A 20,561-nucleotide genomic window follows, 5' to 3' on the forward strand; every position below is an offset into this window, starting at 1 on the left:
TGGAGCATTTGGCTCCATTCTAATTCACCACTGGTGGAGCAATAAGTTGGCTCTATTGGAATATCTATGATGGTACAATGCATATATGGAAAGAATATGGGAAAGTTACTATCTGTTTCCGCTAACTTCAATTAAGAACTAGTCAAGTGCTAAGCTACTATGAATGACTGAATCACAGAAAAATTATCAACATAGTTCTTGAATTTTTACTGTTTAAGCACTCCTAGTCTATTACTATGCTTTTTATGGAACAAGAAAAGTACATTTATTAAGACAAAAAAAAAATATCTCCTCAGCGTTTCATTTTTATTAGAATATTTTTCTCAATTTAAAAAAATGAAAATGAAATACTAAATCGAAAAATAAAAAATTTATTACTCAAAAGTAACTTATAATAGAAATATAAATATATTATATAACTTAATAATTCATTATAATTTGGACGGACGCAATCATCACAATTTACAAACGTAGTGTTAGTATATTTTATAAATTTTTGTTACACAATAATATGTATCTCTCGAGGTACTATGTACAAAGCCTTACAATTTATAATTATCAATAATCGTAACTTAATATCGTAACTTCAATATAATTCTTATAATTCTCAATTCGTAAAATGTAGCAAGGGTCACCAATCTCCATCTTTTGGTGTGCAGAACAGGAGAAATTCAATAGTCAAGATCACCTTAGACCTATTTTAAATCTGTTCATTATATTTACTTATGAAAGGAATAAATTACTCTTACTTATAACTTACACTAGTACTAAACTAATATCACACTTGGTATAATGTATACGAATAAACAAATACAAATATATATTTACAATTCTTAATAATTACTTTAGAAGAGTTCAGGTAGCATCTTTCGCCGTGTTCCTTTGATGTTTAGCTGCAACAAAATATTCACCTTATAGTTTTTAATATTTAATTATTATTATCTGACTTAAACAATAGAAAATAATTTTAATATAAGTATTAAATATTATGGAACATTGACGAATTTGTATTTTCCATAATGCGCTAATATTGTGCTTATAAAAAAAGGAAGCAATAGCCAGCTCATTATATACTGGTTATTTAAGTAAACTAAGTTATGTAGGCTAAAAGAATTTGTGAAAGACAAACAGACTCACCCGTATGCAAGAAAAGGTGGTTTTTCAGGTTCGTATGTTTGGAGAATCCTCTGGAACAGATATGACACTTGTACGGCCAGGACCCGCTGTGGACGTACATATGAGACTTGAGGTCTCCCGGCGTAGGAAAGGACTTGGAGCATAGACTGCATTTATGTGGCTTTTCCTGGTGAAGAAAAAAAAGAAGTCTTTAATTGAAAGCTAATTTAAACTTTACTTTCAAATAATCTACAGCTTATGAGAAGAAAATTGTCTATAACATTTATGAAATTTATAAGATAGAAATACAAGTTTGAGTCCTGAGCCAAAAAAAACAAGTATCGATTTAAATAACTGTTTCGGTGTTTACGGCATTCTTTTGCGGCTACCAAGACAATAATTACTACAACAAGAAAACAAAATCAATGTTGGAAGACAATAAAACGGCTAATAATCATCATCATCTCCAATATAATCAAAGTCATGACGGCGCACTTCACCGAGTGCAAATGAATTTATAATGAAAGGCATCTAGGGTTGTCACTAGTCTCTGCTGCGACTTTATATTAAAAAAAACACGAGCATAATATAAATGAATTTATTATACTGGTTAAATCAATAGTAATAGAAGACTCAATCTAATTTAAGTATTTGAACGTTTCTTTCGACAAACACGTCGAGGTTTAATCTTCACGACGTCAAAATAAGATAATAAAAGTACATTTAGAAATATACTCATGTAATCATAAAGTAAAGTATTTTAATGAAACGTAACAAAGCGTGCCTTGTGCCTACTGATGACACGAAAGCAGTAATGTGGACATCGTGATGTACAAATTGAATGAACCGCCTTTACAGGAGCGAGCGTTGGTAATGCATGCTTCCGTTGGCTCCTCTCGGCCAATTGTACTTTTTTACAACCAAAGTGGGAGATAAAACATGGCGCAAATGATAATTGAGTTACAAAAAATCCTTAACATATTTCTGTGGTGATAATGAAAAGTGGTTCAAACTATTTTACATTAAGAAATCAGTTACCTTTTTTACTTTTACTCTGAGCGTTATTTAATCGTTTAAAAAACATATGTCAAGTAATTAAAACTGTAATAATGCAATTAGCCATGTGTCATATTGCCATTATTTTACCGTTTGAGGAAATTAACGGTCACAGATTCATTTCCGGCGTATTTCAATAGTAATCAAGTAATACACTATCAAAGATTTCTAGCACCTCCCATTCAATTTTCGCTTCACCGCCCAAATCACACCCACAAAAATGTAATTAACAAAATAAATTAAAGGTGCCTTAATTGGGAAACATATTTATCGATACAGTATATAAACAGTGGCTGGAATACTCACATCATAAAGATATATTTACATCTTTTTTAAGCATAAAAAAGGAAGATATGGGTTACCGTTTCCCTTAAATTATTATTGATAAAAGTAATCGTCCCGTGTCATTCCGCTACCGAATATTGCGATATTTCAATACAAAGAGCCATCAGTTGTCTGACAATTTCCGTTGGATAAATCACACAGGGATAAAAACAGGTCTGAGTATCGCTTAATGAAAAGTGATGACTCTACAGGAATTGAATAAAAAAGATAAAAGACACCCAAATTTAAAATGGGATTACACTGTTGGAGGAAAAAGTTTAATAATATTTGCGTAGTGATTTTAACAATAAGTTTCACTAAACATATATAAAATAAGCACATAAAAGAGAATTTATTATAAAACTAAATAGGCCATTTGATGTGGTCGCTTTGTTTTGGTTACTCAATAACTATCTTCTGTACAATAAAATCATTACTGTACATTTTAATTGTTTATCTTTTAGATGAGCCACCAATTAGAGCTTCATAAAGTGTATTTACCTAAACCCAAGTAAATCGAAGTCTTTATCAATACTTCCATCGGCGATATGTTAAACCGTGTCTTCGGTCACGATCCATTCGTATCTACCAACAGTGACGTATGGGAAAAAGATACGGGTCGTGTTATGGAAATCGAATGCAAATGGCTTCCATTTCGCTTAATTTCACACAGAGTAGTTTAATAATTATAAAACTACATATTATGTGTATTATACATTGTGTAACTGTTATTCACTTATTTTAATTGTAAAGATAACTATTGAAATATTTTTATTTTAAAAAATTTCATTTAATTATATATACATATTCAATATATATCTATTGTTATTTTTATCAGCGTTTGTTATGTGAACACTACTACTACTGTTAACGCTCTACACGGTTATTGTCTACTACTTGTTTATTACAATAATTGGGCTACATACAAAGAAAAAACGTAAATAAGCAAAGAGGCAAACAGTTGCTACTCTGTGGCAAAGTTAAATAAATTGCTAACCGTATCGTGCGTGCAGAGCCTATTTGATTTAGGTATCTTCGTTAACTGAGATCGGCTGTTGTTTTATTATATTTGATTAATTACTTCAAACTGAAGCACTATTCTGTTACATTGTACAATAGTTAGTTTTTAAATACAACTTGCGTGAGGAAATCAATGTTAAAAAAATATCGTGCTTGACAATGATTATTGCGATATTAACGTTGATATTTGGTATATGTTGTTTTTTTTCTTCAAAATGACGACTAAATGTCTACCTAACTTACTCTACGTCATAGCTATCATAATTACGAATTCTATATTATGGAGTTGTTTTATCCTACAAATAATAAAAATATTTCTCTGCATTTCATTAAGATGGCTCATTTGAATAATCAGTTTAATACTTATCCTTATCTTAATACTGCACGATCGATGGCAGCCAGAGAGTGTCGAGTATGTGATATTATATTCTGTCGCTCACTTTGGTGCCATCTGATTCTTTACTCTTTCCATTCTTACATCCTTGAGAATTTACCGTAACGTAGTAATTAGTTGACCACGTGTAAAAGTAAAAATATAGGAGCATGGAAAAATATTTAGTTATACAATCTGCGAAATTGAGATATTTGCTCTCGAAACTACTACAATTTATATAATGTTCATACAATTACAAAAAGCCGAAGGCCTGGAAATCTTCTTTGATACACTCGGTCCCTAAAAAAGGTGGTCGCGCTGATCCACCCATATCGTACGTCAAGACAGAATGCAAAATATCACCAGTTCCACCTCGGGGTCCGGCGTGCCACGACAGAACGCTTTTTAATACACCTAATGTCGCGCCCCACCACTTTATCCCATTCCCAGATATTTCGCAGGCAGCGAAATATTGAATTTCTGAGTGGGCAACAGCAAATCATGCGGAAGCGCATGTTTCATAAATCGGATTCTACATTTTCCATTCCACCAGCAGTAAACAACTCTACTTTGAAGGCGAAGATAAATCCTGTATTGTATTGAATACGTGCCTTTTGGAAGACTTAGAACATACAGAAGTAGCTTCATTAGTTGAACGCGCCCCTCACACAATACATACCTTTTACAAATTTCGCTTGTATTAATACAGCCAATTGGTATTAGTTAATTATTTTAATACTAATCCCTGTCGTGACACTGACAGAAAAAGGAGCGGTTGAAGATTCTCGTAAGTATGTATGAGGTGTGTCCAAGAAAAATTTCGTGTCGTAGTATGTCGCAGACCAAACAGAGTGAGCGAGTGAGCTGGCTTTAAGGAATCTCATTAGAGTTAACGGGTTATAATGATCGACATTTATTTAAGAACATCAATGTTCGGTGAAATGAATAGATTTCCGCCGAAATTGAGCAAATGAAGTGGACATATCTTTAGCCGGAAGTCAATTAAAATTTATTGGTCGAGTAAACTTTCGAGATTCTTGTTAAAGTGTAATTAGTTCAGAGTTTGACGTGTCCTCAAAGAGATGACTTAGTATAAAAATAGGAGCAAAACCACTGCTGTATACATATGAATCTTTTTTATTTTTACTCTCTTTATGTAAATATTTTATTAAAAATCGTAACAATTATAATACCATTTTAGAAATAATTATTTAATTATAATTTAATAACAAGCCTACGTTTTGCTGAAACACACGCACAGCCCAATAATTTCGCGATGACTCATTGTAGTCAAAAAATCTTATTAATTAGGAAATATAAATGTTTGGCACAAATGCGTACCTCATGAGCAAGCGTAAAAGTCGAAGTGCTCTTAGACTATAATAAATGTTCTAATGCATCGTTATCTTTGATTGGGTGTAATATAAACTTAGAATCAATGTTAACATTTCGCTTCCAAACTTTGAGAGAGCAGCGTTGAATTGACTCGACTTACAGTCATTTCTAAATTGGATATATTTTTGATTTTATTGCCTCGTGAATGACTTGTAAATAAACACAAGCTACTTTATTTATTGAGAAACCGATTGGACTTGTTTAATGGGCTTGAGTAATTTATGTTATTTAAAGGGAATTTTTTATCCGCAATAATATGATTTGCTAATTTGCTTCGTAATCTCCTTAGTGACATTACATATTGTTTATTATCATATATTTATATTAACATATTCATTATATAAATAAATTACTTACTACTTTAATTCAAAGCTAAACCCAGGCCACTCGTAGTTTAACTATCAAAACTCTCACAAACTGGCCTGGAAAGGCCTGGTTAAAAATGTCGTGCAGGATAATACAATGTTTCCCATTAATGCTTTTGAATACGACAATGGAACACAACAGAGACCCGTTAACTTGTCAATAAAGAGGCTGGTCGTGTTCGAGCGCTGACCAGAGTGACGGGACGCCAAACGGATGAAACCCTAACGAGAGGGACGTGTCACCTTGCGTCCGTCACGATAAATTGAGGTCGTATGCAAACACCAGATAACAATAACATTGTGTATTTCCTTTCTGTCTCGAAAACCAAGAATTGTGTGAAGTGAAGTTGTCAATTTTACGAAAAAAAGGATAGAACCTGGGTCAACAAGTGTCCTTTAGGAGTCTTCTGAAAATTTGAAAGAATGACAAAATAAGTAACAATATCATTAGAAACAAGACAAGACAGACTGACGGGCTATTAAAAGCTTTACAACTTAAAGGCAAGTCACTTCGGACCCACGATGGACCCAACGAATGTGATGCGGGAACATTGGGAAAAAAATTTCACAGACCACAGAAAAAGTGGATGAATGATCTTGTGGTCGGCAAAAAGTGGTAGCACCAAACCAGGGAACATTGGAAGGAAATGGGGGAGACTCACTTACTTAACCGATATGGGACGTAATCATTAGTTGTAACATTATAATGAATAATGATATATAAATAATCTGTTGTTCATTTAAGAGTGAATAAATTTATTATTATGACTATGTACCTGAAACTTGCAACTTGCCGCAGTCTGACAGTTTACGAATTACGGCGGGAATAAAAAAATATTCATATTACTAAATATGATAAAAGCCGAGAGGCTGATTGCAGATGGATTAATAAAATTAAAATAATAATTATTATGAATACCTTCTTGATATAGGTTCGCCATATTTTTCTTATGTTTATGATAAAATGATACATTACGCCATACATTTTCACTATAAATTCAGCTCCTTACAAGCAATGAATAAGGGCTTTCGCTCCTTAATAAATCAGAGGCGTGTATTGTGCTTCAACTCTATCCAGTGTATTGTGCAATGCTTTATTATGAGACCACAGTTATCAATGGACAACAGAGGGCAGTACTGTCCGCTGTTGACAGACAGTTGAAAGATCCTTCTAAGTTTGATCCATCGACTTTATCGAGTAAAGCTTATTATGGAGAGGGATTTATTAAGTTGTGACCTAATCTATACTTTTGTAGGAGCTGTGGAGCAACGTTGCTTGGATTAACATTACATTCTTTATTTCAGATTTAATAATGGTTAGCCTGCAGTCACATTATGGGAGTCATACAGTGGTCATCTTCAGTTCACATACGATCGTCGACCGTGTGAAAAGATATGGTTCGCTGCGCTCGACGTCTTGGTATCGTCTTGTACGATACGGTTCCTTGATTTCGTGGGAATATGGTTTTGGCTGTTTAGTGCTTTAGAATTTGTTAGCTCACTACTATCAAATTATTATAAATTGGAATAAAAATTAAAAAATGGAAAGAAAAATGGAATGAAATAAAAAAATTGTTTTGATTATACAGTATTTGTAGATTATTTACTCGTGAATCAAATCTTTATAAACGCATATTAGTAAGCTTCCTAAATAAGAAACCTAAAGACAGTAGCAATTATTGGAAGGCAAAAGTAATATCTTAATATTTATTCAAATAAAGGACTCGATTGTTCAATAGCTGTATCGTCACACCGCCTGCCCACTGAGCTTCCCACGATTGACCTGACCTGGTAATTTATTAGCCCTTACCTTACCGCAGGTGCACCTTAAGACATCAGGGCTGCTACAACTGTTTTATTATCAATACTATTTGATACTCTCATAAATTTTAAACAAAGACGCGACCATGTACACGAAGATATTTTATCTGATTTTGATTTATCTGTATATAAGACTGAAATCTATTTCTACGTTGACGTGTTTATCACATTTTGCTTCGAAAAAACGTTCAAGCTTTAATTATTCAAAACGGCGTATAGAATAATAAGAGAAGTGAAGCAACCCTCAAATTATTAAGCGTGACGGTTGTGTGATTTTCTTAAGTCGTGGACACATGAGGTCATAGTTAAAGTAAAAACTTAAGGGGCGTTATGGGAAGTGAGCACGGTAACTTCACGGGCAATATCTGTAATATACTTTATTTTGTCATAATTAAAATTACGGATTAAACAAAGGCTCTGAGAACCTAATTAAATATTTCATTTGGGAATAATTGCTATTTTCTTATAAGCTTAAAATCATAAATATTTAATAATGTTAACGTCTGTTATGCAACGTGTGACTATTTTCCGTGTCAAAGGCAATTACATCTGTAACAATACACCACTTTACATAAATAACACTTCAATATTTATTGTTCAAACATTCATACCATCACTTATGCATTTATTACTGATTTAACAATGCACATTGCGAAAAAAATTCAATTAACAATAACGCAAAAGGATGCCATATTAACAGAAAAACTATAATAATAATAATAGCTCCCATTGTCTTCACGAGGATAACTAGTTTTTATTAAGTGTTATAAAATGACTGTTTCCGTGATAAGATGTACATAATATACCTACTTTTATTCTTTTAGCGTAGACGTGAAGGCTGATGAGGAAAATTCATGCTCGGCGGTCTGCATGTCATATCGTTAGGTCAATTGTTGCTTTTACAGTGGAAAGTACAACTTGTTTTCTAAATATTGGAGTTTCATATCACAGGGTCTACTTTCTTTTTTTAATGTAAATTAGTAGTCGTCTTAATTTAAAATAGAAAACAAGCAGTCAGTCACTTAATAGGTACATATGTATTAGGTAGTGGTTTAGTACTAGGACACGGTACGATTAATCAAATATTGTTTACCTTTATATGTGTCATTCTGTGGTAATAAAGGTTGGAGCTGGCTGTGAACCTCTTGCCACAGTGCTGACATTGGTGTGGCTTTTCCCCCGAATGTATCCTTCGGTGGGTGTTTAAACTGCTTGATGTACTAAAGCCCTTGTTGCAAACCATGCACACGTGAGGTTTCTCACCTAAAATATAGAAAAAAGCATGTTTAAAAACAATGTAGAGAATTCTGTATAATATCGCCTTTTTTAATAAAACATAAAGAACTGACTTTAGTATTCGAAAAGCACTAACCGGTATGCGTTCTCATATGCCTTTTTAACAACGAGGGTCTGTCAAAAGCTTTTCCGCAGACCTCGCACGGCAATAAAGCTCTTTCGGATTTCATTGGCCTCCTTTGAATTTTTGGAGTCATGTCCAACAAATCGTTCGATGAACCCGCAGAGGATGATGCCATTGAGTCTCCGGAGACTGATTTATGCTCATCTTCACCTGATGGCGGCGATATAGGCAATAGTACTCGAGATAAGAGCGACGTGGACAGATCTAAGGGTGAATCTGTAAAGAAAATATATTTTATTCTTTTGTTGGTTAGTTCACATCGATATATTATTACGTCTGTTTAATTAATATGTATCAAAAAAGACATAAAACCAACGAATGTCAATCGTTTCTCTGATCCAATTTAAAAATCAAAAACATTTTTATAATAAACGGTTTGATTCAACTTGCTTACATAAAACATAATCAGTTGCCATAAAAGTGTTAACCGAATGACCCAATGGGTGTATCTTAGCATTATATTCATCCCATTAAAACTCAACTCCAATCAACTCGAAAAAATTAATGATCCACTTAATTGACAACCGTAAATATGTGGATATTGAAGTCTAGAGATTTTATTGCAAGCAGTTATTCAACTCGATTCAACTGGCTGCAACTTTTGAGCTCTCTTATCTCTTTCGTTTCACATTCATGAGATTCCTAGATTAAACGAAAATAGTGTTAAAGTACAAATTATCGCTAAAGAACAATCACAATTAACTTGGTGAAAATCTGTAGATACGTTTAATAAAGGAAACTATTTTAAATTTATTACTGTTCGAAGGTTTAATTTATAGGATATTGAACTATGAATCGTACCAATGTCGGTAGCACTAATATTTTAATTATCTCCGATTTCAAAATAGATAGCAAATGTAATGAATTGCCCCTTTTCATGATTTGTTGAACACTATACATGGTATTACAATAAATACTCAAAGATATATATCTCCAAGTATATATTGCTCTTTTCTATCGATTTGAACTAATGTCGACATAGTTTATTTTATAATAAACGACGTATTAAGTGAAACGTAACAGGGTTGTAAATTAATGATTTTTTTTCTATTTATGAAAATACCTACGATTGATAGATGTGCCGATGTAATTAAAAAAGGCGGAATCTCCCCGTGAAGGCTTAAATTATTTCGCGATGTTTCTGTACCGATATAGTGCTTCCGTTGACAGCTGCAGCATTCGAATAATCGATACGAGAGCGATCGGATCTGCCTTTGAGGCAAACGGTGCCGCTTTCGTTATCGATCCCAATATAAAGTTTATAGTTGTATAGTTCTGATTCTCATTCATCTCTTGAGTGAGGAATTTAGAGTGAATTCCTTTTGGTCTTTATATTTCAAATTATCGATTTGTTATTTTATAAATTATTCGAACATATGTTTCATCGAACTGTATTCGAACGTCAGTTTGACTTACATCACATTCACCTTTTATTTTAAAATATTCTGAGAATTTTCTCGCTTCCTCAATTGAAGATAACGGAATTAAATGTTTCCTTTTTACATTTTGAATTATATCAATAATACTTATCTTGGCTAACATGATATAGGAAAGTACTTAGGAAAATAGTATTATTTTTATTATTGCTATGAATATTTATGTACTAATAAATTGAGGTTCTATTGTTTCGGAGATAAAAAAGCAATCACGAAACACTCGGTACCGGCCTCTGAGATGTCGAGCATTCATTGTCGGCTTTGAGGTTCCGCCTCCTCGCCGACTGATAAAAATCTAATAAGGAAGACTGCTCCCGGTATCTTAGGAAAATATTTATTTTAGCACTTATTATGGCTGATAGTCGCTGATAAATACATGTACATAAGTAGCGAACAAAGTGTGCGTTTTCGTTATATGGCATACTTGATCTAAAACACTAACCTAACACGTAAGATTTCAATCAGCTCTTGCTTCAATAAATTCAATATTAATTTGATATAATCAAATTAATATTGAATTTATTCGCCTCACTGATGCGTGGGGTTCGTGCGAGTACCAACAATATCCTGATGGTTATAGCAAATAAGCCTGAATGTGCTGTTTTGAGACACTGGGTTCATATACATGCCCGTGTGCTGGGTGTCTCAAATCAACGTAGACTAATGAACTAAATGTTTTTAATAATTTTACTAACATAGTTATAAGTCTTATAAGTTTTACTATACTAACAACATATGGACTAGTTGATTGGTCTGAAATAAATGATTTTATTATTATTATTTATTATTATTATAATTCCGGCGGCTATTCAACGCTCACCCGTAGAATGCTACCCGTTATCTGTCGCGTGTACACGCCGCAGTCTCAATCTAGACACTCGTACTATCGTGTGAATACATCCACTTAGCGACCCTTTGAGTTGCCGACGCGAAGCAAACCTACGGGACGAAACATTCTGGCGACTTTCAGCAGATGTTTTGTATTTAACATATATTATGATTTGATAAATACCTACTGAACAATGAGCCCAATGCTAATGCCTTAAAGAGAAATAGGTACCTTTAAACGGGGCAAGATGCAAAGATCGAGGAATGTTAATATTTTGTAATGTGTTAAATGTGAAGGTTGATATGTTATTAATTGACACTTTATTTATACGCAATTTGTAAACACGTTTTACTCTCATTTATATGCAAAAGGGCGTGATTTTATTTATATTAAGTGTCTTTTTTGGGTAATAGGTACTTATTTAATTTAAATATTTAATCAAACCTTAGTTACGTTACTAGTTAATTAATAACGCTTCATCAATAATACCACTCAGATTGCATTTTGTATGACAATAGTTTATGGAGACTGTAAGTTGAGAAGTGCTTCTGTCCCTCTAGTAAACTCTTTAAATTATTGCAAATCAAAGAACCGGTATTTTTATAGTGCAACCACTTAATTCATTAATAGCCAATTGTAACCCAATATGAAAGGTGTAATTTCCACCATTTTCACGCATCGCCCCATACCTTCCAATTACTCTGTCGATCGTAAACGGTTTATGTACTCTACTTTCTCTACATTCTAACATAACAACCAGCTGTTAATACAGAGTAAACCACTTATAGAGCACATTGAGGACATTACTTTTATGCATTGGCTCAGAAGATGGAATTAATTTTATATGAATTAATCGTTTCATTGAATCATAGAAGAACATTTTTAGTTCCTGTTTTGATACATCTAGGTAAATTGAGATGACTTTTTAAACAACTGAAACCGGTGCGTATGGCTTTACTTTAAAAATTGACGAGTTAACAGACTCATTGATAACATTTATTAGCAATGTTGATTTACTAATTAACGGACAGAGTTCATGTTGGTCATTGAGTTACTGTGAATAATTATTTTGCTATTTTCATAACATGTAAATATTACTTGAACAATCCTAATAGTTAACTAGTAAAATTAAATTAATATAAATAAACTGAATGGTGTTGTATCTGTTTCACTTGTTACATTCGACGTACCTTCTAAAATCGAATCCATCGTCTGTCGATACAAATTATTCCTCATCCTCACGAAGAACAGTTCTTCCGGTCTTTCGGGCAAGTAGTAGACCACTAGTTCCGTATGAGGAGATACAGGCTTCACTGCCTCGTAGACAGGCTCACCTTTCACCTTTGTGCACACAAGGTTCACCTGAGAACAACAATACTGATAGACGGCACTCGGAAGCCATATTTTTACTGTCAACAAGAAACATGGTCAAGGTTGCTTTGATATATGGATGTTACAGCTCCTGAGTGGATTCCGTTATTGTGAGAGGGTGAAAAGTGTGTTTTGTTATTATCAACATCAACAGTTACCTGTTGTATTACTAACCTGTGGTCCATAATTTTCCGAGACCCGTAAGAACCGAACCCAATTGCAATGCCTGACCTGAACTCCCCCTGAGGTGCACACCTCGTCGTAAAGTCCAAACCTATGACGAATCTGAAACAAAGATGATATAAACCTTATATTATCACTTATTCCTTTCCAATTTGGTTCGTGGTGTCCAAAATAAAGACGTAAGTCGGACATTTAGTTTGTTTACTTCACTACTGTTAAATTCCCTTGCTTTAATTTGAGTGATTAGACCGATACGTAAAATGCCATGGCGACTAAACATATAGCAAACTGATAATGTCATTATTATAAGGAGAATCTTCATTAGTACAATATCTGACAAATAAATATGATTAAAGATTGCGATGAAGATAACCTGATATCTTGTTCTCGTATGGACAGGATTAGCAAACATAAAAATAGTGCGTTATCGGAGGTGGCACAGCAATGTACATAAAATAGCTAGAAATCATAGATGCAAATAGCATTTAGTTTCTTATCTAACCACAGACTAAAGGGTTTCAATAAAGGGAATAGGTTTACATTTTCAAAGTTTATTAAATAGCTTTGTTTGTCAGTGGCCTGGCGTGAATTCAATCAAGTAATTGATGAATAATACCTAATATTTGTTAAGATGAATGTTGTAAGTAATATAGATCCTATTTTTCGTTCACATCTACATTTTTATTCGGTAATGTTACTATATCTGCCTATTAGGTATGTTCTGAAAATAACAGTTATTTTGAACTTGATAAAGAACGTAAATAAGATATTTTTTTATTCTTAAGTTTAATTAGTCATAGTGAGAATTTGCTTTAAACGTGCAATAAATACCACGTTTAAGACACCTCAATAAAGATGGTTTTGTCGTTTTTTACAAAAAAGCTCATCAATAATGTCTCCTAAGTATGTTAAAAGGTAATAAAAATAACATTTGCATAATTTTAACACCCGTGTTTGAGATTTCAGTTGCTTGTGTTGGTGATTAATTATTTCGTTGTTCAACGCTCGTATTTTCTAAAATCTTTAAACATCTCACCATAACGTGTTAAACCTGACTGACTATCTTGCATAAAAAACATAATACAGTGACTCATATATACTCTCTGAAATAAATAATTGAAAACATTCCCTTCCAGATTATGCAACGTGACCCAACTATCGATTCAATATCGACTTTTAATCGATCTCCCAAATTGTCTCAATCAAATTTAATTGACGTCGTGAGCGCTTCAAAATAAACCAAGAAAGTTTATATATGCCAAGCTGTTTTAACTTTTTTAAGCCTCTAACTTTAGATACACAATTTATAATTTTACATTTTTTTTTCCAAAAGGATACAATCGCTGTAAAGCAATTGTGTAGGACTAAATTTTCGTGTAACCCAACATGAAAAAAAACGTATTATAATTTAATGATTGCGTTCTTAAACAGAAGCCCAAATGAACGTCTGAGCCGCAGGCGAACATTACTGACAGCCCTGCATGCGCAGAGTAGGCTTTGCTCGTTTCCAATATACGACGTGTCACGACTCTCTTTACTCTTAAAACGAAAGGAAAGGAAAATTTGTCAAACAGCACAACTATCGTTGTCAATTGTTGACAATTATTCGGTGACTTTTCATGGTTGAAAGTGAAGTTCATGGTCGGCTCATAACTCGATTGTTTGTAATATGTATGTATATATCAATAAATTGAGAATGGGTATGATCACCTCTCTTCTTTCTTGTTTTTATTTTAAACTTTTACACAGTAGTTGTTCTATTGAAAATATGAAGGTGAAGCAATTTAACAAGCGTATTATAATTTTCGCGTGACAATGAAAACGGTGCCGGCATGATTGCGGCCGGCGGCGATTATTTGCCGCACTTCCACCAAATTGCTCGGCGCACGCGCATATTTTTAAGAACGTCGAGCACTTGTTACTTCTATTGACCGTAAACTAATGTGGATTACTTATTATGTCGGTAACATTCAAAATAGTAACGATTATAAAGTACTTACTTAACTAAATAATACAATTTTGTGTAACTTAACCTGCTGAAATTCTGTGGCCTTTACAAAGATGAGTTTAGAGAGAAGTAGGTTTTTAAATATTGCTAGCTTGCTGAAGATATCGGTTGTCTTCGAGAAAATGTTCCCGGTTTAGAACGTTGGTTTTTACGGTTCATATAAAATATTTTTTTTTTCTAGAAAACATCAATTTGTCTGCGGATAGAGCACGTGCCCAACAAGAGAGTAATTCAAGCGAGTCGTGAAGGCCGCAGGTACGCAATAATAATACCACATTACGCGCTACGGTCCGAGTACTGTATGGTGCAAGTTGTAAGCGAGCGTTTCTACCCCTAACGTCCCGTATTGCGAATTAATACGACATTGCATTTTTACAGCTACGTATTTTTAGTCTAAACAAATTTAAAAAAAATATGATGCGTATGTATGTATATATAAATGAATTAGAAAATATTATAAGAAAGATAATATAATAATTAAAATAAAAATGCTGTTTCATTACTACTATAGTAAATATTTCTCATACGCGAAGAGCATAGTTTCATTTACCTATCACATGTACCACAAAAGTCTCGAAGGCGTCTGCGGCCCGGAGTCGTACAGTCATGATCGAAATTGCATCTCATTTTATCTTCGGCCCACCGCTTGATTGTGATCCAATTGACAGCCTTTGCGATGTGAGTGTACAAAATAATAGTTTGCAAATATCAACCCGGAAACTGTTTAAGGAGAGGTTTCAATTTTCATCCTATATTATCGGAACGTTGAACTAAAAGTGTCGGTATGAGACATTATAATTATATTTAATATGATAAACAGAGCCTTAAGACTCTTCGAGTTCTAATTTTGTACAATGTTCCAGGTGGAACGTTTAGATGGTGATGTGAAATACACTCAATGGTCATGCTCTGACACTTCCCCTCCAGTAGCGCACGTGGTATACCGAAGCGTGACGTCACGCTCAATATTGCACGCAAAAGGCGTGAAATTACACTTGTTTGTTATTCAATTAATTAGCAACTCACCTGTTTGCTTGAAATTGATACGGTAATGCACATGTAATCAGTTGTGTTTGTGATTCTCAACGGTTTATTCATTACTCTTAGTACAATAAACAGACGAATTATTTTTATACATAACATTATTAAAAATTAATAGCAAAGTGAATTATTTTCTACGACCGGTTAAACGCGACGTCAAGTGGAAGATAATATCTGCCATTGAACAACATTGCGGTATCGCACCTATACTATATGAAAACGAATGTCACGTTAAGCTTGGTATTGTAATTTATCTCCTATACCTACCAAAAGTTATAAGAATCACGTTATGTGGCAAATGGCACCCGTCCTAATCCTACTTTAGGAGCTTACAATTTTTAAGATAAAGAAATCTTATAATGATTTTCAACGTTTCTCGATTTAAGAATAAATTTGTTAATTAACTGCTTTAGTTGTTTTCAGCAAAGTCGTGGGTAAACAGATTCTGGAAATAACACAGCAATTTAAATGATTATGTTTCGTTTGAATTATGTTATAATTTACGATAGCTGCGTAACTATATGAGCATTGTGCATAGTACCACACGATAGGCCGTACAAAAAGTACTCAACCGGGCGGCAGACGAAAACTTCCACAATCAACCTGTCACATTTTTAATCAAGGACTTGGCGCATTCTATCGCTTTTTTACTTAAATGCCTTTCTGACGTAATAATTGGTCTAAATAACAGGGTTAAAACATTCGCGATGAACAGAGGCAATTCGGTAAGCGGGAGTAAGCCTTCTAAGCTTCGTCTGCTTTTTTCTTATAATTTCGTCTTACGATTTTCTTGAAAACACATATTTAATATATATATTTTATGTTAAACATAAATCATATATACGAATACTAGAAAATATTAATCGTATGACATAACTGTAACGAAGCAAGTACTACAGCAGATGAGGCTCGTTATTTCGATAAATTAAAACATTAAATGAAATTAACAAATTGCATAACGACCAAAAGGTACCACGAGATATCCGTGGAATTCAATTAGGCGTTTTATTACATTGAGAGTAAATACAAAAACATGTTCCAATCTCGTTGAGATGGGGCATAAAAAGACTTAATTTATCCACCATGTCTGATCAATTATGCTGTACGACACGATTGTATTATCCGGTTTTACATATATTACTTGTTTTCGATGTTGGGTCGGTGGCGTTGTTACTTAAGGTCTAGCCAGTGGAGCAGAGGGTACAATGGAAGAAAGCCATATTTCTGTATTGGCAATGATATAGATACGCGATGTAATTACTAATAAAAATACTTTTATTTTAGTTGAAATTAAAACCACAGCATAACTCGGACTTTCAAAGTGCGAACTTTTTTGGAAGCTTTTAATGAAAACTTTAGGTTTAGTATTTAGTAAATATGTGTTGCATAATTAAAATTCGTTAATAATTATATTTACAGGAGCTGCCTTCGAAGCACCTCAATTTTCTCGTCGAATAAATCACTTGCAATCAAATTTAATTCATATCGAGACAGTAATAATTAAGAGGGCACATAAAGATAATCTATCGAATTAAACCATGCACTAGTTACCTGTGTTTAAGATATAAATGAGTATTGCCAGCTAAGAAACGAATTAGCATTCCGGGCTTTACCGTTAGCCGATACAAATTCTTTGCCGCACTTATTAATAAGCAAATCTGCTAGTCTACTACTTCAAAAGTACCCGAGGCTAAAGTCTCCATGATTTAAAGGATATATGTATCTCTTATCGTTGCAATTAAAGGCATCGTACGATTTATATGCAATATAAATATTTTATGGATATTGATTTTATATGATAATTCATGCAAAAGTTATATTTTCTATAAGACTTACTTACTCTAGTACTAGTGTTGCCCAAAATCGGTCTTGGTCTTGCAGTCTTGGTCTTGTTCTTGCATTTTTGCAAGACCAATACCAATACCAAGACCACCTTATCGTAGCAAGACCAATACCAAGACTGAAGCCTGCAAGACTTGAGCAAGACAATACTTAAGCCTGCAATACTCTTGCGTCTTGCAGTTAGGACAAACTGAGATTTGGGCGTTATCAAATTTTCAACTTTATTATTAGAGAAATAAGGTTCAAGGTTGATTGGGAAAATGTGACGTTCTGCGAATAAACTGTTGGTCGGTCGGTGTATTATATACCTACATATTTGATAATTTACGAACAAAGACGCCGCGGTTTGCAACAAGTGTATCACAGCATTTGACACGCTGTCTCGATAGTGGGTGATTTAAACAAATTTGAAACGTGGACAAACTCCAAATATGAGCGACGTCATATTGCTTTACGCATTTGGTTTTAAAATCACACATTTCCAAAAATCGAGATTTGCAGTGTCGGTTTATCAACTTCTATCGTATCTACTCTAGTAGCTAGTAACCTCCATAAAAACAGCAGGCAACGTATAGTTCCAATAAAAAAAGAACATAATAAACAATATTATTTGCATAATTATCTACACTTTATTTTTGCGTAGGCACAAAACCTATTTGATTTTGATTCTGATACTTCTGTTTTTTAATCTTTCAAAGATTTATTCTATCTATCAAAGAATGCCGCATTTTTCTTTGTCGGTCTTCGGCTTGTCTGCTTATAAATATGAGTTTTTATTTCAATTTCAGTCATTTCTAATTGAGTTTCGCTTCGAGTCTATCTTATTTATTATTCTCGCCCATTTACCTAGCTAGGTACTCTAAATTCTTATTGCTTTCGGAGTGAATGTTTACTATTTGACATGAGTGAAGAACAAATAGCAATAGGCTAATAGGTATTTACAAGTCTTGCGAGACTCTTGCTGCAAGATCAAGACCAAGACCAAGACTGAGAGCGCAATACCAATACCAAGATCAAGACCAGGTGTATTGACGCAAGACCAATACCAAGACTGGTCTAAGTCTCGTCTTGGTCTTGCATTTGGGCAACACTATCTAGTACCATTTATATAAAATGTATGGTAAATGCAATCGGACACTCAGCTCCTTAGATTTCTATAATGACGCAAAAAAGGTATTTACTATTAATCTGTTCATCATTGTAAAAAACCTTTGAAGTGATTACTGATAGACCACAATCATGTGTTTTATCAACAAAACGAATGATGTCGGTGGATATCAAATAGTATTTTATAAAAATAAGGCATAAAATAAACGAGCCGAGAGAAAAAGTAATAAATCGATGCGAGCGGTACGTTTGCTTTCACGTTTAACAAATTAATGAACGATTAAGCTACTGATCTTAGTAGTCAGGAATATTCGATGGGATTTTAATGAGGTGTAACAAATTTTATAAACACTGACAAGGGCAATACACAAACGTAATTTGCTTGGGTAAGGCAGGATTTCGTTGCTTTTTTATAAAAATAAATGTTCACCCGTAAAGCAGCATCAAATTCAAATTCAAAATCATTTATTCATGTTGGTAACATAATGTACACTTATGAACGTCAAAAAAAGAAATTTATTGTATTTAAATGCTTCTAATTTTAAGAGAAGAACTGACAATAAACTCTCCGCCACTCTTTTTTCCACTAGGATATGTTGTTAATTTTTTCCTTATCACTCACTCATGCAAGATAACATTTTCTTAATACTCTATTTATTTTATTACGACACAGCGAAACTATGTTATTATATAAAGAAAAAAATACACCGAAGAAGTCAAAAGATAACTCTAATAGTAACAATTAATAACTGTTAACTTGAGATAAAGATGTAAAGCAAATAAATCGTTTTATTTAAATCGTCTTAACATTTTTGATAGTTTAACGTGGTCAGATGCAAATGACAATGGTATAGTAAATTAAATTAGACTCTCCTAACTTTAAGCTTTTTTAATAAAAATACTAAATCTTTTATGTGGATCACTTAAATAGATAAAACAAGTATCACAGGAAACGTAAAAATGTCATTCGTCTCAATATTAATCACTTTATACAAAAACTTGAAAATAATGCGCCTTTAACATTGCGCACAAAATTTAGAAAATCAAATGTAACACTTTAAATACTTACATAATATACTTTCAATTAAAATGTTACAAATACAAAAAACATTAGATGCAAGAATTCCCTTCATCTTAGTTTTTATAACAATAAGAACTTGTGTATAAAAACGTACAAAATAGATATTTGGCATCGTGTCTTATTAGCCCACTAAACCAGCTACAATTGATATTTGCTTATCCTTCTAGAATCTAGATACATATTCTAACACAAATCTAACATTGTATTACCAACCACTAGTTCATCTCTTTATGAAAACCGAAATTTACCACGACCATTTTTATATTAAGTTTAAACGTATATTAAAACGTACCTTAAAGTAAAATTATAACGAGCTCATGATAAAACTACTAATCCAAGCCACTGATTCGCTCTGAATTATTTTGAAGAAATTTATTAGATTGCCCTCTGTTCACGTATCAGCGCGATGTCTGCTCTCAGACTACAGAGAGCTTCTTAGAGCATAATATTATATTACGACGCTTTGTGAAATATGAGTTTTTTAGGTAATCCTACCTAACACAAATTACTATTGATGGTACCGTCATTCCATTGCGCTCCACTGTCTCGGCAGCCCCAAACGAATAACTGAGAAGATGGAACTTTTCTACATCTTACCTAAACTATCTGTTCTATCCGCAGCGAAAAATTATTATTAATTTCTCAATCTCCAGATTTAACATAACTTTACCTGGAGCGGCTACAAAACCTATGGATAAGCTTTATATTTGTAGTTTGAGCATTTATAGAGTCTAATCGTAATTTCCTTAACGTCGTTAGCCGGTCAATATTTA

The 20,561-nt window shown here is 33.3% G+C and overlaps 1 protein-coding gene across 1 annotated transcript in view; it reads right to left on the reverse strand.

The window, feature by feature from the left end:
* Nucleotides 1-432: 432 nt before the first annotated feature.
* The window catches only part of LOC110998872 (zinc finger protein 177), a 29,760-nt gene continuing 9,631 nt past the window's right edge, over nt 433-20,561 (reverse strand). Inside the window, exons 2-7 of the mRNA XM_022267674.2 lie at nt 12,701-12,811; nt 12,346-12,517; nt 8,843-9,106; nt 8,564-8,733; nt 1,138-1,303; nt 433-893 (exon numbers count right to left, since the gene is read on the reverse strand). Of these exons, the coding sequence (XP_022123366.1) occupies nt 856-893; nt 1,138-1,303; nt 8,564-8,733; nt 8,843-9,106; nt 12,346-12,517; nt 12,701-12,811 (921 nt within the window). The 3' untranslated portion in view covers nt 433-855. The remainder of the gene's footprint in view (nt 894-1,137; nt 1,304-8,563; nt 8,734-8,842; nt 9,107-12,345; nt 12,518-12,700; nt 12,812-20,561) is intronic.

Source organism: Pieris rapae, chromosome 10 (assembly GCF_905147795.1).
Source record: "Pieris rapae chromosome 10, ilPieRapa1.1, whole genome shotgun sequence".
NCBI lineage: Eukaryota > Metazoa > Arthropoda > Insecta > Lepidoptera > Pieridae > Pieris > Pieris rapae.